Genomic DNA, 25619 nt, shown 5'->3' with positions numbered 1-25619 from the left:
GCACAGTACAATTTTCTATCAACTGCTTACACATCCACATTATCCAATCAAGACATTTAACTCTTTGAGTGGTATTAATTATTAATTAAGATTTATTGCATTTATATTAAAATATTTAGACTTTTTTTAAAGAAATATTTTAAACTTTTCATATTCCAAATATCGTTTGGTGATAAATATTATTCCAGCTATTTATCAGCTTATTGAAAATTGTGATTGTGAAAAATTGTGAGGCATCATCTCTTCTCATCCTAATCTGCTCATTATGGCTGGATTTGTATTTCAAATGAGTTTCGGCATTTTCCCATCACTGGTCAGTCTGAGTGTTCTTTTATTAATGCCGAGAAAATTGTAGTTTTCACCGTGATAACTTATAAAAGGAGAATGTTGACAAAATAACACACAGACTATCCACTGAATATGATAAGAAATACTGAAATACATTTGCCAGGCAAACCTAGGCTACAATCCTTGGAAAATATGTAACAAAAACATTCAGAATCTACGGGATACTGTGGAAAATGGGCTAAAACAAGACTTTTTCCAGATGTTTTCTTTGAAGGCAAAAAAAAAATTATTAGATGGAATGTTGAACTGAAAACAACCAGTAAGTAAAATGTTTATTGCTGATGCCTTTTGGTCCTAAATCTGCTTTCATCTTTTGCACATTTTTCTCTCGATATTGATTTGGAACAAAATGCACCGACAATAAACGGCATAATCACACTGGTTGTTTGCAGTTTAACATTCCAGCTATTAATGTAAATACCGTTAATGCAAAACTCAATTTTTTGAGAGTTAAACAGCCTTAGAAGGAATTATAAGATCTGATCCTTTATTGAACTTTGACAGTTTTGCAGATTAGGTCAGACTTTCTGACAGCCTGTACAAATATGCGTTAAATGTGAAATATCGGTTGTTTGTGTGCTCGTGTGTCCATTTGCAGATTGGATTTCGGGTCCATTTTCAATTACTGCATACAAAAGAGAAGTAAAAGACATTGATCATCTTTTACTCGACTCACCTCTAACGTGGAGTAAGGGCCGGAGGGCACTGTCACGCAATTCTGCAATTTAAAATTGTTATTTTTTTCCTGATCGGACTCGATCTTTTCAAAGCAATGCATTTTCAATGTTTTTTCTTTTTAATCGACTCTGAATCGAATGTGATATGTTGGGATTAGTGTTATGATTAGTTAGATTCTGAGTTGAGTGTTTTAATCCCAGCATAAATTATACCATTAAAAGAGCACCAAGTGGATTTTTGTGGAAATATTTCAAGCATTTTTCAAATTTTTGAAATCAAAATAATGTGCAGATTATGAATATATTTCAATGTAATGGTCGATAAACTACTATAACAATGTTCCGGTCTTATTTTAAAGAAAACTTACTTAATTGGGCTTTATTGTTTAAAGTTTTTTAAGAATTGAAGCTAAAATTGTGACATTTGGTGTGCATAATAAAGAAAATTGCTGTATAATTGTATTAAATAAAAAAAAAAACAACTTGTTCTTTTCTTCTAGCATGGTGTTATTTATTCCAATGTGTTGTGCTGAGTGTAATAAAAAGTCGGATTGAAAATCTTTAAAACTTAAAAAAGAGTAATTGAAATATGGACATCACGTAGCCATTATCCATGCACGTTCCCATACTAGAGTAATATTAACACAAGAAGCACTTGATGACTGAGAGCTCACAATTAATTTTGAGTTGATAATAATTTTGAAACTTTTGTGTCGTAAATATTTACTGGAAAGTCAGAAACTGAGGATAGGAAAACTAATAGATTTGTGCCACTGATATTTATTTATATTATGCCAGAAGTTATAAGTAAAAATATATAATTACAGTGGAACTTTGTTTATCCGGACCCGTTTGTTAAAATATATTTTATAAATTTTTCATAATTTTCAATATATATTAATTTTTTAAATTCAAATTCAGTTATGAGTCCTTTAATTTATCGTTCGAAATTCATAAAGGCCGACAAATCGCCGTTCCACTAATCACACGATTAAAGAGGCCGGAGAGGCTGACAGTCTGTTTTTGTTTTAAAAAAATTATAAAATTATAAATTTATTAAAAATAAAAATGAAAAAGGTGTATCCCAAAGACAAGAAAATTTGCTTCCATTGAAATTTTTTTTTTATTATGTACATTTTTATTAGGTAATTTTTTATGTATAAATTTTTCGCGAAACGCATGTCCGGACTTAAACAAAAGTCAATAAAAGACTATTACTTTAAATGTAATTTGACATATGAATAAAAGTATACACTTTTGTATGTGGTGTGTGTGTGTGTGCCTGTGTGTGTTTAAGTCAGTTTCTTTATAAAATCACAAATTTTTGTTTTATCCGGACTTTCGATCATCTGGACAAGTCCCAGCCCCTTCAAGTTCGGATAAACGGATTTCAACTGTACTTTATTTATTTATATTTTTTTAAATATGAGGGTTTACAACAGCAGAGGTCATATCAACCCTCAGGGTAAAAAAAAGTGCATTTGTAAGTATGTTTGAACGCAGGGCCGATGGATTCAAACCCAGGACCTTTACCTTACAGTGATGAGCATATGTCAGTGCCTAAACCATTGTGGTCAACGGCGCCCCAGTACTTTATTGAAGGATATAATAATTTATTATAACTGCAAAAGGGTAAATCATGTAGTCTACACTGTGTTGAGTCTGCAAGGTGATGAATTTGTAATTTGGTTGTTACTGATCGTTTTTGTCTACCTATTCTCTCTGGGTTGAGATGTTAGACGTTCTTTAGCATTTTGCTGTCTTCAGCGACCGGCAGGCACACTGTGGATGAGATGTATCTGACATACAACCCAATAAGGACAGGCAGACTAAAATGATCATAACCAAATTACATATAAAAATGTAGGTAAATGTTCTATAATAAAGTTGAATATTGCCAACTCTCAGTCATAAGCCCTGTTCACCCAGAATATTGCATCAAATTTAAATGGTTGCAGTGCTTAATGTCAAAAAAGACGTCCTCTTTTAAACGAATATGAAATCCAATTATGCAAATTATATTTAATAATGCTACTTTGTGAAGTGTAAAAGGATGAACGGGGATAAATTGTAGAATCTTTTGATCAAAAGGTAAATTTATGTAAATGGTTTTGAATCATTGTGGACCTAGCAACACCAGGGTCGGAGGAAAGATGATTATAAGATGATACCAACCTCAGTTGCACAGCCGTTATTCGCTGTGTGTGTACAAGGATTGGGCCCACAATTTGTACATGTAACTATTTCATTTGGAGCCGCTCCATCGGATTTTTTGTCTCCCTAAAATGAATCGAATGATTAATTAGTTTTTTAAATTGTGATTTATTTGTTTAAAAAAAAATTATTGACTGGAATGAAGGCTGCTTTTTTTTGTTTTCAATTTTTAACAATATTGCTTTAAATTAATGAAATAGCATCTTAAACTTTACATTTTTGTTTTAAATTTGTGACTTTTTTATATTATCAATTGATATAAAAGTGATAAACCTCTAATTTGTCTAATTTTCTAGAGAAAAGGCTACACCATTCTTTAGCTACATTGCCATGCAAGCAACAAGTTGTGAATCTGCGATATTTATAAACAAATACTATACTCACAGATGTTCTAGTGGAAAACTAACAAGGGATGTTATTTAGATAAATAAATTTTAGTCATAAACTAAGAGACTACATTCCATTTTCATTTACCATAAGCTCAAGACTATTCTAATATTAAAAAAATTGTTGTAGGAATCACATTAGAAATACGAAAAGCACAAAAAACAAGTGAATAATATAAAAATTGGTGTTTTAATAACATTCCTTCTCTTATGCTAGAACTACGTGGGCTAATGGGAATAGAAGAAAAAGGAAAAAGAATCCAAAAAATGTTTAGAAAAAGGAAAACTTAAACGCAATGAAAATTATGTAAACTCTTGAGCTTTTGGTGATATTACTTTGTTTTATTACATAAACAGTATTTGAAACACACCTGTTTAATAAGATTGCAGACTCTAGATGCCTAGATAGCATAAAAATAACAAACATGTTTTAACTCAATGTGACATTAATTTCAAAAGTAATAAAAAGTATGCAGAAGGAAAACATTGTGGACATTTATTTCATTCTCCCACCTGTTTTTAACTTAATCGGCCGTTATGTTTTGTTTGGAAGAAATAATTAATAGAAGATAATTTTACTGTGTAGTAATTTTTCTTTTTATTTAGTTTCTTTTCAAATTGTGAGCAATAATGCAAAAGAAAAGCTAAACACTTATTGCATCAAAATTAGAACATTCCTTTACAACAAAAACCAAATTACAATGCAACATTATTGGGAAAAAAGTTCAAAGGAATCAATTATATATAAAACAAAATTGGAAAAAAGAGAAAATAAAAGTATGGTACAAATTGAAAAAAAAAAAAAAAAAATCAAATTCACAGTATTTAAGTATTTTTTCATTACCATCAAAAGTAGCATTGAACCTAAATAACATCCACGGAAGATAACTTCCACAAGTCGCCTACATTTACCCTGTACATTTACCAATATTTCAAGCTATAAAACCATTCCATTTTGGCATTCTAATTTCTAATTACAAAATGCAAATAACAAAAAAGAAGTTTTTAATAGCCTGTCGTACTAAAAGAGCAGATCGGTTCTATTCTATTTACATACTTGTTCAAAGTTAAACTGTCTCTGGAAAATTCAATCTATGAATTTAATATCATAAAATAACATGTTTGCATTTCTTTTGTTTAAGAATCTTTTAGAAAGTAAAGTTGTAGATATCTTCGCAATTTCTATCGCTTACGAACCATTTTCTGTGCCTCGACAGGAATCAGCATGAAAATTAGTTTATATCAAATTCCAAGCCATAAGAAATAAAAATGTAAAGGCCAAACGTTTTTTGTTTTATTAAACAAGTTTGAAATTCATTTCTAACTTTTAAATATGAAAATGTTAAGGTTAAATTGATATTTTCTAAAAAAAAGTGCTAATTATCCCATAAGTAGTAAAGGCTATGATGCACCAATGGCAAAATGCCATTTGTTTTTTTGAGTTTCTAAGCCTATTTTCCTCCAGTTTTCATGTACAATGGTGTAAATCAAATTCTAATATATGTACCAGATGAATGATTTTGATTGATTTTCAATTAATTTTTGTTATCCTGCAAAAAATCCATAAGAATATATTATCATTGAATTTATTGCAAAAACAATAACACTGAATCTGTCATTTGTTTTTATTTTTTGTCTTTATATCTTGTTTTTTATATCTATCAAATTCAAACTATTTATTTGAAATATACAAAAGCTTTTAAATCTTATTGTTATTCTTAGTATTACTTAATGTAATTACTTTACATTTATACCCTTTTTTATGTTCATTCTTTAAAGAACGATGCACGCTTTGTGTTAAAAAAATTTACCCTTTTTTCAGCATAAAGTGGTGTTTTTTCTGTTTCAAACTTGTGCAGCACAATTTAAGTGATATAATGTATTTGTAGCATTGCATTGCAATTAAACTTTGTAAAACAAATTAAAAAAAAAAGGTGCTTTGTTTGTGTTTATTTGCGAGATGTTATTTACATGTGAGTGAACAAAATGTTTTTAACTCTTGAAAATTCACTTACCTCTGTTCTTCTGATGTTTAATTTAAAATGATGACTGATAAGATTAAAAAAAAATTGTATTTATTATTGTTTGATATGCAATGCTGACTCCTGCCATTGGATCAAATAGGGCCAAGTTTTAGTATGTAAATTATTATCGTGTTAGTAAATAAATACAAGCATTGTTACTTTGCGAGAGCTTAGTTTATGGTTAATGAGCAATACTCAGCTGGTTAATATAAAATTGGTACTTTGTAGCAAAAGCATAAAAAAGCACCATAACAAATGCAAATAGATTTTTACAACTAAACAATTCATCCAAGAAAACAAAATCAATCAATTAAAAAAAAAAAAAAGCAAGGCTGATTTAAAAAAAATTAAAAGTGAGTAGTCAATTATTTATAAAATATTTATTTAAAATAAAATAAAATGGTGAGTTAAAGGCCAAAAAAAGATGTGTGTAAAAAGAAAAACAAAAATTCTTTCTCCATTTTGTGAAAAATTTTATTTTCTTACCAACGGAGTGGCCAATATAATGCCAATTCGGCTGAGGACTGCGGGCAACCGCTGTAACAATTTAACACACACTCACAGCACATGCCCACTCAACGATAACTAATGCACCCACATAATAAGTAAGAAAAATGCAATAATTGCTAAAAACAGGACTATTGAATCGAATATAAAAAGTTCCAACTTTTTAAAATTTCCTAAATGTCAAATTTTTTCTAGCATTAAATGGGCACATTAGATTTATTTTAAGTTTTTTTTTTTTTTCCCAACAAGTAATAGGATATAAAAATAGGTAATGCACAAAAATTCCATAGTTTTATTCATGACTAAGAACTACACATGAGGGAAATGTACCACATTTTAGGGGGTTTGGAATGAAATGAGTAAATATTTCATTCGTTCGGTGTTCTGTATCACACAGGAAGCGGTGAATGGGTTTCGGTGAAATAAATGAAAACGGAATTGTGCTTTTAAAAAGGTTATCAAGAGTTTAGTGTAACATGTTAATTTGGTGAAAAGTGCAAAAAAAATGCAATCTGTCTACCAACTTACCTAATGATAAACCAAGAGATGAGAACAATTAATGAATTTATGGGTAGAGGAGAATTTAGGAAATGACGGTTAAAAAAATGCATTTTTTTACTAGCATACCCATTATAATAAAACTCTTAAAACTACATAGAATGAAATGTGTTTTTTTTGCTTTATTCTAAACTTGTACCAAGTGGAAATGAATCTACGTCCTACATGCTTTGAAAAATAAGGCATAAACCTATCATGAAAAATCCAAGAGTATTGCATAAATCAAATCTACTTTGCACAAAAAAACAAAAATAAAATAAAATAAAAATAAATACACAAAATTTATGAAATAACTCTTTCATGCGATATTTCACATTGAAAAATGCATTTTATTGCTCCACAATTTATCATAGACATTATGTTTTAATAGCATGGAATTTAAAATTGCTTGCATTATTTTTAAAGGCATTGGTTGTTCCTTCCAAACATTAGTGGAAGTCAAGTTCATCTCACATATTTTATTCGTATTCAAACATTCAACACTAGAAAATAAAACATGTTATAAAAAAAATACTTTTAATATAAAATTAGGGGATCATTAATAAATTTTACTTTGTAACTTTTTATAATGCCTATTCCCCCCTCCTAAAAAAATCTTTCTCTTAATTATTAGTTCTCCTAGTATCTATAAATTATGTAGATGGTTTGTGCAGTAATTAAATTCAAAAATTTAATATCTATTGACAAAGAGAGGTATGAATGAGGTGGGACCAGTTAGAGCATTAAAACAATATATTGTTATATTGTAAGTTGCCTCCATGAAATATTCATAAAGTCCAAAGTTCAGACTTTTTTGAGGAGAAGTTATGATCTAGGGACTGAGATGCTGTGGGAAATGATTTATTCTTTGTATTGAAATTTTTCACATTTAACTTGGGTTTCAGGGGGTAGTCGATTCAATTTTATCATATTTTCTATCTATGAGGCTGATTTCAGGATTCTAGAACCTAGAATCACCATCAGAAATCTATTTGTCAGTGCTCAAATTTTTGGTTTACAAATGCATCACATTTGGTAGTAATTAGTTTTAATTATTGCATTTTTAATTAAAGCAATTTATTAATCTGCAAGTCAAAAAATATCGATGTCATGCTTCAAAGATTTGATGCCGATGCGTGATTAAAATATGAGAAATTTCTCATTTCCGACTCGGGAAAATATTCTGAGAAAATAATCCAAGATTTAATCAGTGGAGTATGCAGCGCCATGCCATGCGTTGAAGGCAATTGTTAAAATTTTCAATTCTCACAAGCTTTCAAGAAATAATCTCGTCGCGCTTCAACAATAAAATGATCCCTTAATTTCATCATTGTGCCGTTAGTTATTGTATCAGGATTGATTAAAACCTCTTTCCCATTGCCTTAAATCAGTATTTAAAAAATAGTGAAAAGTAAAGTTAGTTATTCAAAAATCAATTTTTTACTACATTCAAATGTTTGCTGAAAAAAATTGTATCAGTATTTTTCAGAAGTATCTTTATATATAAACCGTATTGAAGTTTAATGATAGCAATAAAAGTAGGAAGAGGCAATTAAGGAATTAGTAAATGTCAAATGTTCAATTTACTTCTTGATGTAGTCTTTTTTTTTTGTATACTACAATATACATATAATTATATTCCCCTCAACCCGTCTAGAATTGATTCTGAATCAAATGTCTTATATGAAAAAGATCTGGGCCCATGGGAGAACGGAATGGTCCAAACACACATGTGAATCTCGTAAAAAAAATTATGAAACATGAACTTATGGCTATGAGAGTTAATCGATTGAAATGACTGAATTACCTGAGTCACTGGGTTTTCACCCGGCCTATACACGACATTGTGCAGCGGCCTTTTTCGCCCTACGTAATTTACACAGACAAACTCGAGCAAGCTTGCGTATATAAAGCACATGCACACCCCGTCCCAAACGTTCATAGCTGTCAGGTTCGAGACGACGGGCAATGTCCCACGGAATGAATTTGATGTTGTGAAAAAGTTGAGCATTGTCGTGACACCTGAAAAAGTAAAGCAGAAATATTTTTATGTTATACATTAAAACAAATTATTTTTACATATGAACCGTAGATAAAAAAACTTTATACAAATTATAGTTCATGCTCACATATTGTAAAATAAATCAACAAAACATAAATTCTTTGGTTTTTTATATCCAAATTGCACAGTGTATAAAATAATTTTAATTATGTATTTTAACAGAAATAATTGTTGAAATGAAATATGCTCGTGCAAAGTAGACTCTGATAACTTACCAATCATTACCCTGGCAGGTACTGCATTCCACTCCAACCAGAATGTTATAAATGATGATGTTACTAATATTATTCCTGGTATAAATACAGTAGTAAAATAAAAAGCTCTATCCCTCGTGAATATCAGGTCTACTTTGAGGCAACTGTAGTTTCCTAAAACATTAACGTTATTATGTATGTTTTATTGTCGTGTTTCAGCTCCTGCTAAAACTATGCTACAGAGCTAGACTGTTAAATATGAAATCATTAGCCGATAAGTGTTACATGTCTTGAAAGTTATCTTTTATGCAAGTATTCTTCTTTTTTTAACGCTTGTGCAAACTGTTCTGAGCAGAGCAGTGATTGCTTTGTTTTGTCTAACTTCATCGTTATGTAAGTCGACATATCTATTAATTACTAGAATATTTTAGTGATGTACACAGAGCAAATAGACTCTGGCGGTGAAATAATTGCAATAAAGATAAATTCTGTTGGCAGAGATCAAGCGGTGAATGAAAGGATTAATAATACATTTTTGGCTGAACATATATTAGTAGATAAATCAATTAATACAACAACACGAACTTTGGATTAAAATCAAAGCTTTGTTATGATTCAACACTCACACATGGACATCCCATTACACTGTGGACAGAAGGAACAACTTATCTCCTCCATAATTGGCTATAAAATACCTATAAATGTTTTCCAGTTTGTGTTTACCTTGCTCTTCAAACCGCCGTTGGCAAAGGGAGCATTTGGCTGCGGTGTTCCCATCATCATCATCATCATCTGCCAAAACAAACTTGAGTCACCCCTTGGCAGAGAAACTTCTTACCAAACGCACTGCCTTATTTAATAGGAACGAGCCCATCTTGATTCCCATATTATATTATGATTATATTTTAATTAATCTTGTTTATGCTTGCTTGTTCATTTGTTCCAAGTTGTTTAGTTTAGAAAAAAAAGTTTTAATTAAAATTTAACTGTTAAATTTTATTTATAAAATTAATTCATTAGTAATGGTATAAAGCAAAGGTGATTCATTGTCTTGTTAAAGATTCAATATAGGACTTACTACAAAAATAATATTAAAAGTGATCTATACACAAGGAGAAGCAAGAAAAGTGGCCACCCTAAATTTTTTAAATTATCTCTTAGACAATCCTCCATTGATTATCTTAGAAAAATATTTGGTCCTTTTTAAAAGGTTAGAGAAAAATAAAACACATAAAATCTCCCACTTGTACTTAAAATTTAATTTTATAAATAAATCTTGAAATAGTCAATTTCTTCTTTGTTGGTTTTTATGTAAAGCTTCTTTCTAACGTTTTAATGGTTTGATTTTTTTTAAGTGGTATTATTTTTAAGTTTCAAATTTGTTTGAGTGATGGTTTTAAGTGATTCTACTAGAATTGTTACATTGTTGGAACATAGAAGTCATGTGTATATGACCAGGGTTCTTAACATTCCCAAAACCACTGTCCATTATGACCAAAACCCAGAGGTTACTCAAAAAGACTTGAACCAGGTCACCATCTCCGAGAAATGATCGTTTTATTGTTTCGAATTTAATGCGTGATTGACATTACACCGATGTGGAGATCAAGCAACTTTAACAAGTTAATGCACCAGTAAGGTGAAGACTTTTAGGCACAGAACAGCTTGGTTAAGTTTTGCAAGAAATCACATCAATTGATCTGAGCAAGATTGGAGTAAAATCTTGTTTTGGGATGGGTCAAGGTTTTGTTCGAGGCTGATGGCTGAGAGAGGTTTCGGCGAAGAATAGGAGAGCGATACATCCACGCATTTTTACTGCCGGGGAACCTGTGGAAGGTGGTGTTATGGTTTGGGCAGGCATTTGTATGGAAGTTTGTATGGATGAAAAACTTCATCGTGGGTTCTCTAACAGCAATAAACGAGGGTGGCCACTTTTTTTTTTCTTTCTTCTCTCGTATAGAAATTTGTTATGTGATAGGTTAGGTTATGTGATATGAAATTATGATTAGAACATGAAATGTTAAAACACTAATACAGCATTACACTTCTCTTCCAAATAAATGGCATTAAGTACTAAAGACAGACAGAACATCGAGAAAAAATATAACTTCAAAACAGAAATACCCATACTCATTGTGCACCTATTCTAAAAAAGGAAAAAGAATCATTGTAAAATTTAATGCAAAGTTTGTAATTAAATAATTAAAGTTAAGTAATTTGTTGTCTATTATAAATACTGTTTATATATTAAAGATTGTACAAATGTAATTATTACTTAATTGGACTTGCTAAAGTTAATTTCTGCAGTATTCCAACCAATTTTAAATTTTCAGCAATATACTAGGTTATTTATTGAAAATTTTAATACAGTTGTTCGAATATTACAAGAAATTTAAGAAAAGCCTTCAAGACAAATTTTAATATTTTCAAACATTTCAGAGGCAATGATGCTAAGTTTGGATATAACTCAAAATATTAATATTCCATGTTTCGTGGAAATTTAGTAATGTGATAAAGTCACATGAATCACCTAGTCGACAAGGAATGTTCGAGGTGATGTTTGATTTGACATGATGATGTTTGCTGAGATAGGACAGGAATCAAGATGAACGAAAAATCTTTTGAAGGGCTGTGCAATTTTACTGCGCTTTGGAAGACTAACTTAAATCGACAAATTGGTTGAAATTTAATTTTGCCACTCTTTATAAAGTAGAGGAATAAAAATATTCAAAAAAAGTAAACGTAAGCTAATACACTCTTATAATATAGATTTAATTTAAATCTATTTAAGACATTGCTTTGGAAAAGAAGCTTTGAAAGGTGAAATAAACATTTATTTCAAGAACATTAAACTCATAAGTGTTTATACAATCATATTAATAAAAGTGAACACAAAAAATATTTATTGCAGTCATACAATTACTGTACAATTAATTTATTAAAGTGAATAAATTGCACACTTTAAAATTAGTTGAAGTGACTTAGTGAAACACACTTGGAATACATTCCCAATATCAAGTCCTACCAGATTTGACATTTTCACCACCAAAATTTGAGTTCTTTTTTAATCAAATAATTTTTAGTTATGATTGCTTTTCAAGTATCAATTGAGCGGCAAAATGAAATTTACAGCGAACGACCTCCACCATTTGGGCTGATGCCACAAGCATCGTAGTTCGTACGTCATAAGGAAATTGAGTTGTATTAAGAAATAAACAAAAAAGGAACATAAAACCATACAGTTGGGAAACGGAGATGGCACAACAAGAAAATTAATATTTTGTTTCAAAATACAGAAATTGCAGTAGTTTACTGTCTTCATCGCCATTCTGAGAGAATAGTCATGCATTTTAATTCTCTTTCGTGCAAGTTACTTGAAAATGCGTTAAAGCATCATTCACTCAGCGTATACGTTATAACCCTCAGTTACATTGATGATGACAGTATTAAATGTTAATAACACCTCTTATTATAAAGCTCACAAACTACATACTGACTGCAGCTCCACACATATAACTGATATGTTTTATTTAACATGAAATATAAATTAAAATAATAAGATGTAAATATTCGCTTTTTATTAAAAGAAAAAACCTTTGTCTGTCTGACATGAATTTCATGCACCTTGACAAGTACAATGTGGCGAGTAATAGAAATTTTCTGTCCTAATCAATGATTACTAAAGAAAACAGAAAAAATATGAGAGAATATTTAGAACAACTAAAATGAAACTATTAATACTAAAATTAGGACAGTTTATAAGCTTTATGGTATGGATGAAAAAAAAAACAACAACAACAAAAAAAACAACAAATTCAATTGTTATCCGCCAAGCTTTTGATCTATTTTAAGTCCATCACCAGGAGAAAAAAAATCTTAAAGATACCTACAAATTATTTAAGGTTTTAACAAACAACTTCAAATTTCTTTGAATACCAAGTCAATCCCAACACTGCCAAGGACTCGTCATTCTATACTTGTAATTTATAGACATCTTGAAGATTGTTTTGTCCTGATGATGACCTTAAATAGATGAAAAGCTTAGCAGATCACAATTGAATTTGTCTTTTCATCTAGATCATACCAAGATCCAGATTATTTGTGAGTGAAAAAAAAAAAAAAATGGTCGACACATCTAACACTTTAAACATGAGGTCTAAGGCACAGACGATCATTGAAACTAAATAAATATGGTCTTGAGACTATTACACACTTGTTGCAATACTCTATACACAAATTAGTGCTTATTCTCTTGACTGAATGGATTAAATACATTAGGTTGATATTAACATTCAGCATACTTGATCCATAAGTAATTTGAAACGATTGAGAACTCTAGTTAAAAAGACAAACGTTTAAAACACCTTCTAGGTTTTTGTCTTTGCTGCAGAAGCTTAGCTTCAAAAAGGGGGCTTAAAAAAGCTTAAAATGATTTGGGGCTGAAACACAAATGTTCAAGAAAATAAATAGGTAGTGATGATCCAATTGTTACATAAATTATGACAATATTAACATCCCACATCAATTTACTGTAAATTCATTATTGCCATTTTTGATTTTAAAAAGATTATATTAAATTAATTCTTTTATGTTATAATTTTAATGAGAATTTTAGTGATCTATTTTATTTTCATAATTTATTATCGATTATATTATTTATTTCAATATTCTTGTTTTTGAATAATTTGTGCTCCTTGTATCCACGCGGTCCTATTTACTAAAAGTGAAGGAATTATAAGACAAGCTTAAACTGACTTGAAAACAAAGTACATTTTTTAAATTTATTTTTTATTAAGAAACAACACCAAATTTTGACATTGTAGGTTTATTCCGTAATATAATAATTATTATTATTGTATATTTTTAATGGACTTTTGTGGAGAAACACAGAACAGTGTTTATTTTCTGCGTTTATAGTTAATCATTTCATTTAATTTTAATAAGTTTTAATATGATTTTTCTTAAAAATTTGCTTTCGAAATGAGTAAACTCAAAAAACAAATTGCAACTTCTATCCCATTATAACTAAAACCTTGATGATTAAAAAAAATCTATTAAGATGATGCCTAAATGGTCAATTATAAATAAAACAAAATAAAAAAGTGAAAGGCATTATTGTCCAATTGTTTAATTTCTACAAATACACTCAAAGAAAAAAAAATAGGTATAAAGATTAATTGACTTAGTAAACACAACATTAATAACGTGTTTATCTTTATAGTGTGTTACTAATCCTTTTATACTCTTTTGAATGAAAATAAAGAAAATCAATTGAAGTTAGTTAAATTTTCTATAAGTAAATGTTTTTCCTGTATTTTGGTGTATTTTCTTTCAAACCATCATAATTAAATAATTTTTATTAAAACTTACAAATTTCTGATCTCATTTAAATTAAAATAAATATGTTATAATGAATGTAATGATAAAAAAATACATATAGTTTGAAATAAACAAAAAATATGAATGTTTTTTTGTCTTTGAGCATAAAACAGCTTATGGAGGCATGGTTTTAAAGTTTTTCCTAGGTGCAACAGCTTATTTCCTCTGCACACAAACAAACACACACACACACACAATACATAAATAAGGAGCCAATGCCATCTTCATTTTTAACAAGGGTAAAAAAGGTCTACATTTAATGGTTCATTCGTTTTTATCTCTACAATTTTTTTCTGTCCAAAAGTTTTCATTCCCTTGTTTATTTGTACAATTAGGCCACTAGAAAATATACTGTAGGATTATTTTATCTGCTCATAAGAACCATAGAAGAATGGAATGATTCAGAAGGATACTACAAATTGTCGACTCGACTGTTTGTTCTTTGTATTAAGATTTCATAACAAATGAAATATTTTGTGTTATTGCCATCATAAACCTTTCATAATGCGTTTCATAGTAAAAAGCAACGCAGTGATCAGAGTAATTTTCAAAATTTCATGGATGAATCTCTTGATTATTTATGGGCCTTACGTGAAAATCAAAATTTTGAAACGTCATTTTAATTATGTAACAGCCTAGACTGAAATAGATATCTGTAAAAAAGAGGCGAAACAAGCCGTAGTTAACAGTATCATAGCCATAATCATGAAGGAGATAAATTTATACATTTAATTTTAATACATTTTACTTAATTAAAACTTTCATTTTACAAAAAAATTATTCTTGCTGAGTGCATTTAACTTACAATCTACAAGTGATTTATCTACAATTTCATGCCGAATGCTGAACAATGCTGATACATAAGCATATTGCATTATTATCTCCTTTTCCGTTGTGTGATTTTCATGCTATCCGTATTGAAGCAATAGGTATAGTTGTTTTGGTTTTACTTATCGTACCCACTAACTTTGTATTAACTAAAAATATACGAAACTTGTTGGCATAAACCAAAGGTGAACAAATTGTAGAAGTAGAAAATTAGAATAAATGTGGGAGAGAGATTTACCTCGCCAGCTTGCTTTAGTCGGGCAAGCGATGGTTTGGTTTTGTATGAGATAAGCATTCAGGGTCGTCAGCGATGGTGATTTCCTCAATGTGCCTTCATCATTTTTCCAAACGTACGTGATTGCAGACTGCTCGTATGAAACTAGCGAGACAAAAAATGATTTTCCTATGTGTTTCTCTTTAAAAAAGAAAGTGAGGACTTACTGCTTTCCATGGCAAAGGAGCATTGGGGGTCGTCGAAAGGGAATATGTGCAACGCCCCTTGGCAGGATAGTATCAAGTGCCGCCTGCCAACAAATTGAATTTATCACTTTGAAAACTTTTCCTTTTCCTCTCTCACCTCATAAGATAGTTGACGGTGCCGTTCCTGAATATCCTGAGGGCGAAGTGGACGGGAATGAGGGGGTCCTTGAAGTCTCCGTGCATGATGAAATAAGTGTCCGGGAGCCACACTTCTTCGTGGTGGTGGATCGCATTGAGGAAATCATAATCGCTCTTGTTCCAATACTGCAAGCGTGGATCGAACCACTGCTGCTGAAGGAGAAATTCGACTTCATATTTCTGAAATGTGATGAGATTAATTATTAAACACAATGGTACAAAGTCTAAGAAACTGTACAATAGAGTGCCAACTTTAGACCATTTTGGGTTAAAGGAGTAATCATAATTATTACATAAAAACACATAAAGAATAAATAATTTTGTAAATTTCACTCAATAATTTTACAAAAACTAATAAATATGATCATAAGAGGAAATGTGCTTTGATCCTTTCCAATCAATTCTTCTGCAAATTCTTCTTACTGACCAGCATATCTCACAATAGAAAATAATAGATAATGTCACAATATTTTTTTTTGACATTGTAAAAAATAAATTGCAGACAAAACATTATTTGAGTTGAGCTAAGTTTTTAGTGTTTCTGTTACTACTATTTTACACTTCAAGGTGAAAACAATTTTTAAAAGATTTTTAATAGAAGTATGGACTCTAGATTTAATAATATTGAAATGTATGAATTTTTTAAAAAACTATCAGTGGTTTAACTTGCTTTATCAATTTTTCTAATGGGCGAGTTTCATTTTTGTTTCTGTAGAGCTGGGGAACAGAAAGTGAAAAGTGTTTCTAAAGAAAAATTTCACCCAGGGAATGGATTCGGATGGAATCTCTGAATTCTCTTATTTACGAACTTCCTTTTGACCGACTCTTTGAATAAACTTCACTTAGGCCCACGAGTCTCATTTTGCATAAATAATTCAATCTTTTCAAAGGATTCCCCCGAAATGAAAGTTCTCAGCCAACTTCCTGCAAGCCTTATAGAACTGGCTGGGTGTTAAACCGGGAAAAAAGTAGAAATGATTTTTTATTATTGATTTATCAGTCGATGCAAGACAGCTTTAATCCATGCCGTCTTTGCCTAAAATCAATGTTGTTTACAGTAAAGTAATAACAAGAGAATACTTACCAAACTTGATTCATCCGGTGAAGCTAGTGACAGCAATAAAACGCTCATATTGACAGTAAGCGTCCCTGCAAGAATAAAATTATTAAACTTTTTCAAAAATCCATCTAAGCAGTGGTTTGAAAAATAGTGGTTTCAAGTTGCTGGGTCTGTGAGTCGGTGAACTCATTCTGAACCAGCATTGGGCCACTTATTGGGATCGCAATCACTCAACAGTTTCTCACTGAATTACATTCAAACGGATCGATAAATATAAAAACATCTTTAATGTAGTTGATCAAATTTTTTTAAACATAATTCAAAGGAGACAGTTCCCAGAGAAAAAATGGTAAAGAAAAAGCTGGATAATTATTGAAAAGGTTGAAAATTCATAAAAATCCAAAAATTCCTTGAAACTATTTTCTAAAAAATATGTTCCACTTTCTAAAGGATCGTTCTTCATCAAAGTCAACAGATTACTCAAAAAATTGAAATTATGACTTAGTGCAATGAATTAACTGTTTTAAAAAGTTATATTAATAAAGTCAACACTATTTAAATATTTTTTTTAATTAAAAAGAAAGATTATTTAATAAATAAAATGTGAAACCATCAATTAATCAGTCAATATATTTTTTTTATAGCTTTACACTATTTAAATATTTTTTTTAATTAAAAAGAAAGATTATTTAATAAATAAAATGTGAAACCATCAATTAATCAGTCAATATATTTTTTTTATAGCTTTTTCTGTCTAAACAAAAGACATTTTTCAATCTGGATAATTTTTAGCAAAATTTTTAAAAAATAAAATAATAATTATTTGAATAATGATGAATTATAATGATTAATAGCAAGGAATATTTAAAAATTGTAAAAATGTAACATTGTAATGCTGTCAAGAAAATAAATATATAGTTGAACATGGATGCGATAAATGTTTTTTGCTATTTATATTAAAATAATCTCACTTTTTTTATTGGGTACTTTTTCAAGTCTTAATCATATGTTCAAGTCCAGGTCTACAAGGAGAACAATAAATAGGATACGTGACTGGCATTTGTAACATTTTCAGATTTTCCCTTCATATTTTCAAACGTTCAAGTCTACTTTTATTTTCAGGGATAAATTAATGACGCTTTTACCTCCTTATCGCTTGGGGAGATTGCACATTTGATAACGTACAATGAATAACTTTGCATTATTTAAGAAGTTCATACATCTCAGCCTGGTGCAAATATCTTGAAATCACGAATAAAATTAAGCACAAGCGTGATTTATTAAACAAATCAGCATATTTGAAAATTTGATTGCGAGGCAATTACCCATTTTTTTTATAAAAAAAAAAAAAAATAATAGCGTATTAAAAATAATTTATTGTTTTGTATATAAAATTTGGAATATACAGACTTTAGTACATCTCTATTTTTATGATTGTCAGTAAAGAGTGATCCTACAGTGTTAGCCAGTTTGAGTTTATTTGTTATTTTGGCAAAATGAGGATAAAGTTTTTTATTGTGAAGCTTAGTGTTTCAAGTGAAAAAAAATCTGAACTCGGTTTATACTCAGTTCAGTGCTGAATTGAAATCAACTCAAAAATTGGCGCCTTTCAATTTGTCTGAACCGAGTTTAAATGATGATCCGGGTTCAACTTTGAAAGGGGAGCTTGGGTTAAACTGAGTTCAGAATTGAACGACTCCCATGTCATAATAACTTATGTGTTGTTGAAGTACTCGCAATTCAACTTTTGATGTTTTTGTTCACATATTTCAATAAAATGTTTGATTTGGAAACCATTGTTATTTCTTATACATGATTCTAATCATCCTAATTTTGTTTTTCTAATCAGGAATAGTGTTTCCGGCGATATGTGTGTAAAGCGGATGGCATTACACTAGATAAATAATAGCTTTTTGTGTTTGAGACAATGTTTTATACCCAGTTACTTAATTATTGAATTTAATATACACACAAAAATAATAAAGAATTTACAATTGAAGTTGTTAAAAAAAATTTAATGTACACATTTTGGCAAATTGAATAACTTCATTTTTCTAGTAAGTAAATTGATCCTTTGGGCAAGATATCTTGAAAAGTTTTAATTAAAAATTGTTCAAGTATTTTGTTTATTAAATAGTTGCAAATAGTAAAACTAAAAACTTAATTTTTTTAAATTTGCTTGTTTCAGATATTTTACCCAGTCTTGGTATAAAAATAGTTAGAAATGTTTGAGTATTATTATCATAAAAAACTAGTAATACTAGTAGTACTAGTGTTTTCTGTTTATTTCTGACTAGAAAGAGTCAAAAAGTGCAACATATCCACTGATGAAAAATATTAAATCATAACAGTAATTTCAGAGAAGAATTGTCTACAAATTGTCTACCTCAGAAATTTTCAAAATATTATTCCTATGTACTTGTAATCAAGATTAACAATATCCCGATAAAAATTTAATACTATTTTTCTTTGCCAATTTAGCAGGTGTTCCTGAACCCAAGAAATAGTTTGCAATTTCTGTCATTCAGTTCTTCAGATTCATATAACATTCATTATATAAATCTGCCCAACTAATTGTCCAAAGTCTGATTCACGATTTTATTCCAAATATTGCTTTTCAGATTACTTCAACCTTTTACAACTTTATTACATAAAGCCCTCTGTATCTCATAATTTGATTACACCAATGGAAAGGGAATTGAAAACCCTACAAAACTGATTTTTTTTTTTTTATAAGCAAACTTAAGCTCACAAAATATAAATTCATTTAGAAGATAAACGTTTTTCCAAAGTTACAAAGTAAACAAAAAATTACTTGTTGGTACAAAATTTAGCAAAATAAAATGAAGTAAGGAAGTGAAAGGTTGGAGTGCTGAAAAGTGCATATTATTATATATATTTTTTTTTGCAACAATTCTTATATATTTCTTTATATAAAAATATTTTCCAAATTAAGCCTGAGGAAAAGTACAAAAAAAAAAAAAAAATCGTTATTTATCAGCACTAACCAGGAACAGGTGGAAGGAGTCTCTTATCATATCGTTCTGCCTTGAGGAGAGCGTCGAGAATTTCCTTGTCGGATCTTCCTTCTTCAAATCTGGAACACAGGCGTTGTTATTACCATTGTTGTCATAAATGTCATTGTATAAAGATAACCTAAATAACAATTTATGAAAAAAAAGTTGTTTGTTCAATTTTTTTGACACCTTTTTCATCCTGGGTCCAATATGTCCGATAAAAAAATCTTTCTAAAAATCTCTGTTTCTTGTGATGTATCAGTACAAATGCATAGAAAAAATCTACATTGAATAGAAAATTATTTAAAAAAAATTGGGACTTTATTGTTAAATCAAATACTTAATAAATTATATAAAATATTGCTTATTGCAGTACAAAAATGATGTTGAAGAAAAAAGACAAAGGACAAAGAGAAGAGTAGAGAAGAGAAGAGAAGAGAGGAGGAGAGAGAGAAAGAGAGAGAGAGAGAGAGAGAGAGAGAGAGAGAGAGAGAGAGAGTGTAACGAGAAAGTGGATTTAATTGTAATTGTACAAAATCAAGAGAAATAAAAAAACTTGGTTCACTTATAACAGCTTAAAGCAATAAGACGTGAAATTTACCAATAAAATAGACAATATATTATGCTTATAATTTTGTGTTCTAAACCAGACTTTTAGGCAACTGCCATTGTGCAAACTTTTAATTGGAGCCATGTTTCATTTCAGGACCCAACATAAACCAATGTGGCGATTATTTTATCAAAGTTGATTCTCGCTGAAACCTCTCATTGTTATTTTGGTTGAACCTTAAAAACTAATACAATAATAAGTACTAATTTTCTTTTTACAATTCTACAACTGAAGGGTATCGATTGCAATATTTTTTTTTGCTATTTTCATGCTATCTTTCTTATATAAAAAAATCTTTTATTAGTCCTTGTCCGTGTTACCAAGTATTTTATTACCTCATGTTTAAATATTTCTCAACTAAGAAATGATTCATTCATCGACCAAAAGTTAAATCACATGCCAAGCTAGTGGCTGTTTTGAATCAAAACCACTTGTTATTACGATTAAATGTTTCAAAGTACTGAAACTTCCAGCCGGAGTTGGCTGAAACGAAACATGTTCATACAACCCTCTCAGTGTGATTCATGCAAATTAATTTGCCTTGGATCAAAACTGAACCATCTCGCATCACTTTACATGCCATTTGTGAAGGGAAAATAGCAGTGAAAATGACCACTTTAACAGTTTAAAACAAATCTCTATTCTTCAGTGTTGATTAAATAATAAAAGAATTTCCATGGTTAAAATGTTTTGTTGTATTATTTGATTTCCACAAGGTAAAAACTTTTTCATTATAAAAAGTCCTTGGGAGAAAGCTTTTCCACTGCTTTTACCTGGGCGAGAGCAAGTCTTTCATTTCACAGGCTGATTAGGTTTTTCATCGATTTGGTCTTGGATATCCCAACCACTGGCTGGGTGAAAACGATTTTAAATACAATGCCTCAGGCTTGCAGGATGTTCTGAATTAAAACATAATCAAAATAATTACTTGCAGATTATTTTTTTGATGTGTCACAGAATTATTTTCCAGGAAACAATCTGATAACCTTTAGTCAGCATACATTGTTTATATGTATGCTATCGTGTGAAAGTGTATTAGAGATTTTAGTTTTTATCTTTTATTTTCTCTCTCATTCTCTTATTACTCTCTTTATATACCATTTCGACTTTTCCCTCTCTCTCTCTCTCTCTCTCTCTCTCTCTCTCTCTCTCTCTCTCTCTCTCTCTCTCTCTCTCTCTCTCTCTCTCTTTCTCTCTTTATATTTCTTCTCCTGCAGAAGCATGCCTTATCTAACTATCTAACAATAAAACATTAATCTGTGAAGGCTATTGAGGTGATTTATTGTTTCATTATTACTAAAAGAAGCTTCACAAGAGAATGAACCTTTTCTTCCTAGATTTGACTCTTGTATCCAGAGACGCGTTCTGCAAAATTCTCCCCCTTGATTGTAGGGCTGAAAACGAGATTGCCACAGGAGCCTTTTTGACCCTCTTGACGTCTGCTATATCATCTATATATCCTAATCATCCTGGATATTTGTCGAATGTAAATTTTCATGCCACACATATCCCTATCCTCATAATTTTCTAATTAAAGTAGGATCGATTGGGTGTTCACCAGCTGAATAGTTATGAGCCAATGCAAGGATTAAACAGAAACAAGGAATGTTAGGAAATTGTCCAAAATATTTTTCATACAGTTTCCAGTTTATGACCACTTGGCCTAATATTGTTTTAATAGTTAAGTTTTTTAACTTTTTTTGTTTAAATGTTTTTTTGATTACTTTTCATATAAAAAAAGAAATAATCAGATTGATAAATTAATGTAACTATGCTTGTAAATCCGTCAAAACAGTACGTGAGACCAACATTTCAGCAATAATAAGAAGTCTTGCTGGTTTAGTAATGACCAAATAATTGGTCCTCACTTTTGTCTAGAGCACATTGAACGGACAAGCTAGTACAAACAAGTTGATACAACAGTTTTAAATAAAACGCCTCAGGCTTGCTGGATGATTTGAAGTAAAGGATATCACTTGGCCTAATATTGTATTAATAGTTAAGTTTAACGATTTTTTGATTATTTTTTTTATAAAAAAACAATCAGATTGATTAATTGTAACAGTGTTTGTAAATCCGTCCGAACGGCGCTTGAGGCCTACACTTCTGCAACACTCCGAAGTCTTGCGGGTTTAGTATACCGCGTGCCCCGTAAAAGACACCCCAATTTACCTGGTGTACATCAGGGCTCTCATTCTAGTCCGATCTTATTTCTTTTATTTTTTAATAACGTCGCCTCATCTCTCATTATTCTTCATTTTCATTGTTAGCAGCCGATTTGAAAATTTATCGCCCTGTTGAATCGTTGAATGATTGTATTCTCTTACAAAATGACTTGAGTCGCTTTTGGCTTTGGTGTAAGAGTAATAATTTGAAATTAAACGAAAATAAATGTAACATTTTGAAGTTCAGCAAGAAAAAAATAATTCACGATTACGACCAATTCGTTTATAGTATCGAAGGTTGTCACATTGACGGGGTAGATATTATCTCTGATCTCGGGGTTATTTTTAATAAGAATTGTGATTTTCGGGACCATATCCATACCATTAGAAATAAATCCTTTAAAAATTTAGGATTCGTACTCATGCAAACTGCTGACTTTAAGAAGAATAAAATTACTCTATTAATCTCTGGTGCGCAGTCACCTAGAGTATGCCAGTGTTGTTTGGTCACCGAATTCTTTAGATGGGTCTTACATGATAGAAAGGGTACAGAGAAAGGCACAAAATACCTCTATTACAAATTATGCAATCACAGGAACTACCATCATTGCTCCTATGAAGCTAGACTTGCTCTCATAGGCCTGGATTCTCTGGAGGATAGAAAAGTTTTGGCTTCCGTTGTGTTTCTGTGGAAGATCCTATATAATTTTATTGACTCCCCGGAGATATTATCTTGTATTGGCTTTAGTTCCCCAGTGTCAACTACGAACCCATGAATTGTTTGGTACTTCACGGCACAGGACCAAATACGGGTTTCAGTCTTCAATCTCCTCAGCTGTGCATTACTTAAATAAATTCGCTATCAGTGCAGACCCGTCCTCCTCGTCCCTTCAGATCTTTTAAAAAAATATTAAACGTGCTTTAAAATGTAATTGAGGGTTTATTTATTACTTTTGTTCTGCTATTTATTAGTATATTTATAACACAAATATATACACACAAAATAATACACAAAACGGCCAATTCTATCAATCACTCTTTTCGAACCGACGAATTCATCTTCAACGTAAAAAAATCCCTGTAAAAAAGTAGTTAAAAAAAGCCTGTAAATAGTGCAAATCGAACTTCATTTGTCGTCGAAAAAATACCCTACGTTTTTCAGTCGATTTAAATTTATTTCAATGTAGAATCTTTTGAGAAGAATGGGAAAAACAGAAATTCCAGTGATGGTTTCATTAAAAAAAATAAATGAAAATACGTGAGAAAATTGCCTGAAAAACTTTAAAAAAGCAAATAACAGTCATGTACTATAAAATAATTGAAGTAGAACTATTGTAAAATACTGTTTTTACCTCAAAAATGTTATAATTATTTAAAAATCGATGTTTGTACAAACTGTGATATAATTTTTTTTAAACTACCGGACACCTAGTAAAATGGATTCAGAACGAATCTTCTGCTAAAATTACGTTAAGAAATGACATTGTTCTGCTATTTATTAATATATTTATAATATTGATTTTTTCGTTAAAAGTGTAAGCGCTTCTTTGCTGTTATTTTTATTACTATTATTTTTATATCCTTTTTTAATAGTTTATATCATAATGATTGTTTTGTTGTGTTGCTTGACTTCCCTATGCTTGGGTACCTGACCTGTTTGGACTGTAAATAAATACAATAAAAATAAAAATAAATTTAAATATGTATCTGATCTCAGAGAAAGGTGGCTCACCTCTTTTGACTTCTTACTTATATATTAATTGTGTATCATAAAAATTATAGAAAATTTTTTAATTTTGACAAACCTGTGTAGGATGGAAAGGTTAAACCAAGATTTGTCTAGAAAAGTTTTATTCTCTGACGAAGCTAATTTTAATAGTGCTGGATCATTAAATCGCCACAGTATTTTGGGTTAACAGGTCGGGAAATGCATTGGGTAGTATTTTAAGATTAAATAATTCGTCCTCACTCCTTTAGAGTGTACAGTGAATGGACAAGTTAATACAATGGCTTTAAATACAACGCCTCAGGCTTGCAGGATGATCTGAAGTAAAGGATAATCACTTGGCCTAATATTGCATTAATAATATAAGTTTAACAATATTCTGATTATTTCTCATATAAAAAACTAAATAATCAGTTGGATTGATTAATTATAACATTGCTGTAAATCCGTCTGAACGGCGCTTGAGGCCTACACTTCTGCAACAATCAGAAGTCTTGCGGGTTTAGTATACAGCGTGCCCCGTAAAAGACACCCCAGTTTAAATATGCATCTGATCGCAGAGAAAGGTGGCTTACTTTTTTGTACTTCTTATTTATAAATATATTAATTGTGCATCATAAAAGTTATAGAAGATGTTTTTGTTTTTAATTTTTACAAACAGTTTTGGATACAAGGGATAAATCGAGGTTTCTCTTGAAAAGTTTTATTCTCTGGTGAAGTTAATTGTAATAGTACTGGATTATTAAATCGCGACAGTAATTTGGGTAAACCGTCGGTAAATGTATTTTGTACTATTTTAAACGATCAATTAATCCGTTCTCACTTCTTTCGAGACTACAATGAACGGACAATTTAATACAAAACTGGAAAAACACCCAGAAAAATTGGGTTATTGTTTTTGTCTATAAAAAACTACAAAAAAGAAAAACCTAAAAATTGTTTATTGGATAAATTGAGAGTTGGCCATGAAAATGTGTTAGTATGTAGAAAAAGATCCATGAAAAAAAATACTGCATACAAATCAATTATGTCCTTGAGTTTGATTTTGTATTTTAAAGCACTATGGTGGACAGAAATATAAAACTATATATTATTTTATCATTTTTATTTTATTACTATTAATATATTTATTTTTACTCGTAGTAAAAAGTAAAATCTTTTACTTCCGACATTTTTCTTGTTCTTTGTCTCTCTGCCACTTACATTTGAGATGTCTTAAATGGAACACCCTTTATATATTATAGATAAACTAACACTCACATTTCAA

At 30.2% G+C, this 25619-nt stretch overlaps 1 protein-coding gene across 23 annotated transcripts in view; it reads right to left on the bottom strand.

Moving 5' to 3' along the window:
• The window catches only part of LOC106664580 (glutamate-gated chloride channel), a 212833-nt gene that overhangs the window by 3279 nt on the left and 183935 nt on the right, over positions 1–25619 (bottom strand). For 4 of the 23 annotated variants that reach the window (XM_024230527.1, XM_024230535.1, XM_024230540.1 and 1 more), the window contains 13 exons: positions 19843–19931; positions 16859–16923; positions 15734–15954; positions 15598–15680; positions 15395–15535; positions 9673–9741; positions 8971–9123; positions 8501–8715; positions 6136–6186; positions 3997–4026; positions 3624–3641; positions 3201–3305; positions 1025–1066 (listed from right to left, as the gene is read on the bottom strand). In XM_024230527.1, coding sequence (XP_024086295.1) covers positions 1025–1066; positions 3201–3305; positions 3624–3641; positions 3997–4026; positions 6136–6186; positions 8501–8715; positions 8971–9123; positions 9673–9741; positions 15395–15535; positions 15598–15680; positions 15734–15954; positions 16859–16923; positions 19843–19931 — 1282 coding nt within the window. Of the gene's footprint in view, positions 1–1024; positions 1067–3200; positions 3306–3623; positions 3642–3996; positions 4027–6135; positions 6187–8500; positions 8716–8970; positions 9124–9672; positions 9742–15287; positions 15306–15394; positions 15536–15597; positions 15681–15733; positions 15955–16858; positions 16924–19842; positions 19932–25619 lie in introns of all 23 variants that reach the window. The other 19 variants (XM_024230531.1, XM_024230529.1, XM_024230528.1 and 16 more) reach the window with 19 other exon arrangements.

Source organism: Cimex lectularius, unplaced genomic scaffold (genome assembly GCF_000648675.2).
Source record: "Cimex lectularius strain Harlan isolate CLEC.00 unplaced genomic scaffold, Clec_2.1 scaffold13, whole genome shotgun sequence".
NCBI classification, from domain to species: Eukaryota; Metazoa; Arthropoda; class Insecta; order Hemiptera; family Cimicidae; genus Cimex; species Cimex lectularius.
Note: the sequence above shows the minus strand (reverse complement) of the source record. Positions and strands in the feature narration are given on the sequence as shown.